Source organism: Eurytemora carolleeae, unplaced genomic scaffold, assembly GCF_000591075.1.
Source record: "Eurytemora carolleeae unplaced genomic scaffold, Eaff_2.0 scaffold2671, whole genome shotgun sequence".
Classification (NCBI taxonomy): Eukaryota; Metazoa; Arthropoda; class Copepoda; order Calanoida; family Temoridae; genus Eurytemora; species Eurytemora carolleeae.
In genome coordinates this window covers 1-8,529 of record NW_019398555.1, presented here as the reverse complement: position 1 = coordinate 8,529, position 8,529 = coordinate 1, and the positions used below count along the sequence as shown (strand labels likewise).

Genomic DNA, 8,529 nt, shown 5'->3' with positions numbered 1-8,529 from the left:
CAGACGTTGTAATTTTTCTGAATCAAAAGATCACAGCTTTTCAACGTAAAAATTCAAATAGCTTTTGATAAATAAAAATCTTGGAACAAGAAATATTTAAACTACCAAAATCTTTGTTTTTTGTAAAAAAAATATGATCTATTCCAGACTAAAAAAGACAAAATATGCTTCAAGTCATGCTTGTTTTAAAGAGAAGTTAAGGTTACAAACTGTTTTAAATTTTTTTGTTTGAAAAATTTTCTTTTTAGGATTCCAATTTCTTCAATATTCTTATTATTTTTTTTAATCCTCTGATTTTGTCTCACAGTGAGAACCAGAAAAAAAGGAGAGATCTGCTAGGCATGGTAGTTGAACTGAAACTGCAGTATTGTAAATAGTTTTTCCATTTAATTGGGGGCATGGCATTAGGTTGTGGCTAACTTTTATAAAGTATTTTGTACTTTTTTACACTCAAAAGCACAACGATTTGCACTGTGCTTAAAACTTTAAAGCTTAACCAACTCCCAATTAAAGTGGATTCTGTAAAATTTTTGATGGCAAAGTCTTTTAAAAAGTCATGTAAATTTTGCCATCTCCCTCACTATATATTACAAAATTTCAAATTTGTTTTTTTGTGAATTAAGCACTTGGAAAAAAGAAAATTTTTAATATGTTGCAGTATGTTCTTAATTTAGATTCATCTGTTGAATACTTTTAATTAATTTTAGATTTCTTGACAAAATTGACTCATCTGTAGAATTTTTTTCATTTTCTCTATTTTCTCGAACAATTGGTGCTTTAGGAGAGGCTGTAGTCCTAAATGCTGCTTACCCTTTAGGTACTTAATTGTACTTTTACACCATACTTTAAAGCTCACAGCAATTGAACAAAACAATTTTATCTAATTAAAATTAAAATATGTCAAAAATGTAAAAAAATTAAATGCCTGTTTTTTGGATTTCTCTGAAACCAGTTGTATTTACTTCTTATCCTCTAATAATTTTAGCAACACAAATGTTTTCAGTGCACCATAGAGGAAAAGTTGTGGTAAGAATTATTTCATTAATTCAGTGTCTTCAGCAAGAAAATTCGTATTTTCTATACACAATTATTGGTAGTTCTTTTTATATATTGTTAATTAATATGTTTTCTTATAATCATCATTCAATCAATGTATGTCTCCTATGAAAATTGATTCCAGGGAACACTTGATTTCTTCTTTGGGGTTGGGGGAATGGCAGGTCCCTCAGTAGGAAGCTTATTGTACAGTATTTCTGGTGGTTTTTCTCTCCCATTTTGGACAACTGGCATCATAATGGTTGTGCTGGGAGCTAAGATGCTTTCCGGGAAGATAAAAATAAAGAGAGAAGCTGCTACAACTCTTGAACACTCGTAAGAAAACATTATTACAATATCATGAACATTTTCAAGATACAATTTTTTCGGTATACAAATTTATTTCATTGAAAAATTTTGAAATTTTCATTGAAAGGAAATGACTCAGTTTTATATTTTTATTTTATCTTGCATACTCTGGCAAAAAGGAACTTGATGAACCATATAAATAAGCTAGTAATCTGCTCAGGGAAACCTCACCTTGGAAGAAATTGTGGAAATGTTCTGGTTTTATTGAAAACATCGCTTCTGTTATATTTGTTTTGGCACCAGCTACTAAATGGCATTCTGCATCTTTTGAGCCGCATTTTATAGAATTGGTGAGTAAATTGTGAATGTAGGTAGATTTGAAATTGTTATAAGCAAAAAAAAAAAGGAAATTTATATCAATCATCCGTCTTTACTTTAAGAATAAATGTACAACCTTACTTTTACTAAAAATACTATTAGTATTTTCTTGCAGATGTTCTTAGTTTTAAAACATTGCATTTAAAAGGGATACCCTGATTTTTAATGTAAGGATCACAGCTGCACTAACAAATATAAAAGCATCCCATCTCTGAAAATTGATTTAATGACAATTAACATGTATTCTTTTCCAGCAAAATGGATAACTCAAATCATTACACAATATGAATTATTTTTCCTTACTTCTTTGACCATACCTATCTAATACAAATTTGAAGTAAGAAATGTTTAGTATGGAATTTCCCCCGAAGAGGTTGGATTGATGTATATGGCATTATTTGTGACCTATGCTATTGCAACTCCTGTATCTGGATTTGTTATTGATTGTGGATTCCCTTTAAAATGGATGCTTTTAGTTGGACATGTTGTGGTGCTAATTGGGGGCATGGCATTAGGTTGTGGCTAACTTTTTGTAAGTACGTAAGTACACATTGAACTGTTCTGTTATTGGCGTGGCTCTAGTTTTTTAGCTTGAAATTTCTTTTTGAGAATAAGGATGTAATTTTCAATATAGGCACCTGTAATTGCCTTGTAAAATATCAATGGGGGTACATAACCTTACAATGTAACAGATTTTTATTTTATCATGATGGTATTTCTAAGCTAGCTAGAGTTTTCCAAGATAATATTTGTAAAGTAAAGACATTTGTTTAGGTCCTTTCCCAGGACTTTGGTTTCTACAGAACATCCCTGTTACTGTAGTTTCCTGGGGACTTATTGGTGTTGGCGTAGCATGTTCTTATCCTGCTTCACTGTTAAATCTTCTGCAATGTGCCAGAGAGGCAGGTCTTCAAGAATCTGAAGAGACTACTGTAAGAAGATATTATAGCTTTAACCCATTCTGGCTTGGGGACCCCCCGACATTGTTAAAAAATAACTAAAAAAGTATGGTCTGAGGCTGTTTAAATTTTTTGACTCAAAAGCTTTGACCAAAGGAAAGCAGGTTTCACAATTTTAGCAAAGACCCCGCCCCCCCTACACTATTTTGGGTAAACCAGATGTCAGCCTGGACAGGCTTAAATATTTAGATGTTAGAGAGAGGGGTATTTGGCCCCTCCTCCAGTTTGCTACTACACTTTGAAACTATCTTTAATTCTTTACACTTCAAATTTGGGAAAAATATCAAACTACAGGGGTTTATGTTAACTGTCCTTAGGAGGCTAGGTATGTGTTTAAGAGGAAAATAAATGAGTTTTTGGTAAAAAGTCCCAGAAAAGGGGTAAATCTGACATTCACATTCTTCTTAACATATACCCATAATAAACTCTCAAGGCTAACAAGGGAAAATGTATTAATGCCATAACCTAACAGTAAATTAAAGTTTGTTAATGAAAAAAAATATTTCCACGCACTAACTGTGAAAAAAAATTGATTATACTATCTTAATCAGTATGAATTGCAGAGCCGAATTGCTAGTGTGTGGCTATTGTTTAATTATCTTGGAGGATTCCTATCTGCACTTGTCGGTGGAATCAGTTATGATCTAATTGGGTTCTCCTGGAGCACAACTTTGCTTGTTATTCAAATGGGAATAGTGGTAAAATTTTGGATTTACTTTTGCATGGGAAACAACTTATCTTCAAAAACTTCAGTAATTGTTGTTCTTGTGTAAATTACTTCCTTTTGACTAATATTAGTGACCTTTGATTCCCCCCAACAGAGGGAGGTTAGGTTACTTAACGTCCCTTGGGACAGTTATGTAAAATAACCACCTGTTCTGCATAGTTTTTGGAAATAAATTTGTGCATTTTCATCTCAAAAGATGTTAAATTCATTACAACTTCAACAAATTTCTTCTTCACAAGATCCCTTGCTGTGCTCTGGATATTATGTAGAATAAATTGGTCTTGGGAACCCGTGGTTGTTATTGTGACCAATTTGGTAATCTGACGTAACCCGACCCAACCTGACCTATCTCGACCTAATGGGACTGGTCGCGCCACGTCGCTGGTTTCTAGGGCACATAAAATAGTCGGGTAATTGAGAGTATCCTAAATGATTGGCATACTAAACTAAAGAAAATATACTATTGCATATTTCATTGTAAATGATAATACTAAAATGTAGTCAATTGTATAGTAAAGTGAGCCCTGCAAGATAATGGTATAGGCAGGACTAACTGTAGTTTCCACAACCCCTACTATATATACTCATTGTCGGACAAGTGAAATGCAAGAATAGTACTTTTTGAATAGTAGAAAATGTTATCTTTACAAGTTTATGTTAATTTCTAGTTTTTTAGGTATTCTTCCATTCCAATCAAATAAAGAAAAACGAGATCTTAATTCTTTAGGGGCACCAAGCACCCTTGTTTCCAGGTTTACACTAAAAGCGCACATACACACACTTAACACTCACACAAACATCTTTTCTTCCTATCTCACCTTACAAAATAAGATAAGAAGGAATTAGTGAGAAGTATATTTAGTTTAAGATCTAAAGTAGGATTGCATGTTTAGAATAGATTCCTCTTTACTCCTTCCATTCTTCTTTATACTAGATCTCTCATTCCTCTTTCCTCATATCTTTCATTCCTGATTTTAATAGTTATTCGGATCTTCCTGATTCATCCTTGTAGACATTTATCCTTGTTGTCCTCTGTTTATCCCTCTTCTCTATTCAGACTCATTACTCGTTTAACTAAATATAAAATGTTATAAATGTTGTGAACTGTTTATTTTGAGGTAACATGTAATTTATTAAGATATCATGAGAATAGTGTTTTAACTTATGTTTTGAGCCCTCCCTTTTTTATCTAAAAGAACACAGAAACTATAGGGGTCATAAAAGGGTTCAAGAAAATACAAAGTCTCATCAAGCAGTTCTAAGTATGACCCAGAGCTAAAAGTACGATATCTAGACTTGTACTGGAATAAGAGAGAAGGATGGACAGGGAGTTGAAATCTCCAGTCTGACACAACCCTTCAATAGAATCCAACTCCTATCCTCTTTCTTATCTCTCCCTGCCAATCCCCCGCCTACCATCTGATCTATAATAGCTTGATATGTACCCTAAAACTTATTAAATAAATCTCAATAATAAAACCAACCGGAGTGTTATTTCCAGTAATGTAACAGGTTCTCTAAAATTCTTCAGACTCTATACTAATAAGGAAATTTTTGAAAGTTTCAAATGATGAATAGTGTAAAGAGATAGGATTGAAAGTTAATTGTGACTAGTTAGTTCCACAGATAAGGAACCACGAACAATCCAGTTTGAAAAGTTAACCATGATCACTGATCAGTAAGTTCCAATGCTCAGGAACCACAACACATCCAGTTAAATCATTTATATTTGTTATCAAAGTGAAACCATTAGTTATTTTTATAACAATAACCCTCTAGTAATAAGTTATAAGAAATATATATACTGGAAGTTATTTATGCGTTTTTATTAGAGTCTGACTCACATCCTCTATACTAAAGTAAATTATCATTTTTTATCAATTAGGAATTTCTCAGGAATTTCTGGAGAAATATTCCAGACAAATTTTCAGGAATTTCTTGGGAAAAATTTCAGAGTAGATTTCAGGAATTTCTCCATTCTAATTCTGAAAACTCCAATCCCTCATTTTTTATTAATTTGGACGGAAAGAATCAAAGATTTAGTTAGGCAGTGTGTAATAGGGAACCTCTTGAAGAAAAACAGAACTTGACAATTCTGTAAAATTGGTGATGCAGTCCTGAGAATTTCTCAGTGATTTCAGGAGAAATATTCCTCAGAAATTCTTAGAAATTTCTGGAAAAAAGTTCTGGAGAAATTCTAAGGAATTTATTGAAACTAAATCTTTTTTTCCTTCTCCCAAAAAATTGTAAAATTGGTAACCAGTCCTGAGAATTTCTAAGGAAAATCTGGAGATATATTCTATAGAAATTCTTAGGAATTTCTCAAGGCTTTGTCTTTTATTAAGTTCCCAAAAAAATCCATAAAATTGGTGACAAAGTTCTAAAAATTTCTCAGGAATTTCTGGAGAAAAATTCCAGTCTCAGGAATTTCCCAAGAAATATTCCAGTCTCAAGAATTTCCGGAAAAAAATTCCATGAAAATGCTCAGGAATTTCTTGTAAAAAAATTTCGGAGAACATCTGAGGAATTTTTCAAACTAATTCTCAAAACTCTGATCCCTTAAAAAAACTCTCAAATTGGTGACCAATTCCAGAGAATTTCTCAAGAATTTCTGAAGAATCATTGAGAAGAAGTTGTTCTCAAGAAATTCCGTGGAAATTCCTTAAGGCAAATCACCACAAATGGAGAAATTCCTCACTTTTGTTAATTACCTGATAGGAGGAATTTCAGAAAGAACAACAACATTAAGCTAAGATTTTTAAATTTTAGCTAATTCTTTAAAACTTTCCAGAAAGTTTGAATGTTACACAACATTTTGTTAGTTTGTTTTATATTTGTACATTTACTTTTATTTGTAATATTTAAAGTTTATTCTGGTAAAATTTTGAGTTTTCAGACGTTGTAATTTTTCTGAATCAAAAGATCACAGCTTTTCAACGTAAAAATTCAAATAGCTTTTGATTATTTATTCAAAGAAAAAGAATACTTAATTTATTAAATATCTATTGTTAGTTTTAACTGATAATTTTTCCAAAAAGAAAATGAAGGAAAATGCTCCTTTTTTGTCTCGTTTTTACCCCAGTTCTAGTCTCCCTTTGGAAAATAATTTTTACCGTTATTAACCATTTTTAAGGATGAAATGTAGTACATGTTTCTTCATACAATTCCACATATTTCCAGTTAGATCCAGGAAATCGTGGTTTTCTTGTTCAACGTTTTCTTCAAGTTATTGAGCCACAATTCACTCCTCAGGTATGAAAATATTGACTTGGCTTGGATAGTGGTTAGGATTATTTATTCAAAGTAATGTAGGATAAGTAAAAGAAAAGGAAATTTTGGAAAAAGGTTTAGAGAATAGATTAGATTAAATAGTGAACTTACCTAAGCAATTGGTTTAGGATGTATTTTCTATTGTAGTTGAAGTCCTTTTGGGACATATAAATCCTTGAGGGATTATAGGATAGGTTTAAAGTATGAATTTAATTTAATTTAGTTTAATTTAAATTAAATGGTGGATTTGCATAAGCAATCGGTTTAGAATGGATTTACTATTGTAGTTAAAGTCCTTTAGAGACAGAAATCCTTGAGGGATTATAGAATAGGATTAGGAAAAAATAGAAAATCAGGGACAAGGAAGTAAATCCAATCAGTCCTCTTCCACATTTGACAATGCTATTTTGGTTGGGAGGCAACTCTTCCATGGTCTGTACCTCTATAATCAGCCTCAGCCTCAGATAAATTTATCAATATTGACAGCATATGAGGTGTCAAAATGATACCTTCTCGGTTTCGATGGGAAAGCACAAAACACTCTTGACTAAACCAGAGACTGTATTTTCACCAAATCCTGACGTCACTATCAGTGAATTGATGTTTCATGACTCTTTAGCGCGAGATTTAATTTTGAATTCTCCTATATAAGACAGGATACCCCCTAATCTTAAAAAGTTTGATGAACCCAAACCTATGGATGATGATAAACTGTATTATAGTTGCTTGGATATCAGAGGGGCTCATAATAGTGTAACCTTGTCCCCTAGAAGTTCAGAACATCTTAATACTGTTCTTCCTATTTGGGATTGCATCAAATTTATTTCAGCCCCTTTTGGACTATGAAATATAGGAAGTCATTGGAATTATATTTAGAGTACAATCTTAAAAGAACTTATTGAAAAAGGTAATGTGGTCCTTTATGCCCACAACATACCTATTACATGTTGAGGTAGAGCTGCACACAGATTAGTTATTTTGGCGGGGGTATGCAGCTAATTGAACGAGCATTACAGGACAGCCAGGAAACAAGAAGATTGGAAACATGATTATCTGCATTCTGCATTAATTAATTTATTATTTAGAATATTTCCTAAGCATGGTCTGAAAGCATTTGTGGACGAATTTAATTTTCTTGGGTTTAAAGTTTCCAGGGATGGGATTAGCCTAACTTCGGAACCTGGTAACAGGAATAAACAATATAAAAGCTCCAAACAATATCTGAGAAGTTCAAAGACTTCTGGGCTGTTTTGTTTATGCTTCAAGATTTATTCCTGACCTGCAGTTAATTTTGACTTCTATCTCTGATTTGTTGAGAGCTTCCATTTAGCTGGAATCAGGAAATCAAATATATATCCCCCTCTTCCTGGGTTTTAAAAAAAATGTAATTTAAGCAATGGGAGAAAAATAATTTTCTCATGTAAAAATCCTGTGTTCATCTCATGAAAAAAACTCAAGTTTTCACCATGTAGAAACTCATTCCCAGACCTGTGATTAAATCGTTGACATTCACCTAGACAACACATGAATTATTACAGGATATTGACAGGTCACTCAAGTGAAATACACTAAATAATCTTGTGTTCTTCATGGGTTTTTGTTTGTTGGGAAGTCAAATAAATCACAACTTTAACCCCAGGCACAGTGGTCCATGGATGAGCAAAACCCTCTATTTGAATCATCAGAATTTAAATTTTTTAAAGTGTTTTTATGAAAGTTTATATATATTTTTGGAACAGGGAAGATGAAAATTTTAATTTATTTTTATTTTTTCCTTTGAGAAGATATCAAATTCTGAAAATTTTTCCTAGTTAACATAAATACATATACACATGTATATGAATATGTTTA

At 32.2% G+C, this 8,529-nt stretch overlaps 1 protein-coding gene across 2 annotated transcripts; it reads left to right on the top strand.

Annotated features, from left to right (window-relative positions):
• Positions 1-707: 707 nt before the first annotated feature.
• On the top strand, positions 708-3,476 carry LOC111717493 (MFS-type transporter SLC18B1; the record flags this gene model as incomplete). 2 transcript variants are annotated; one of them, XM_023492990.1, is given in 7 exon segments in its annotated part: positions 708-817; positions 1,004-1,026; positions 1,181-1,371; positions 1,565-1,694; positions 2,075-2,237; positions 2,497-2,654; positions 3,245-3,476. In XM_023492990.1, coding segments are annotated over 7 exon segments (985 nt in total), but the record flags the coding sequence as incomplete, so codon positions are not given.
• Between the last annotated feature and the right edge of the window lie 5,053 nt (positions 3,477-8,529).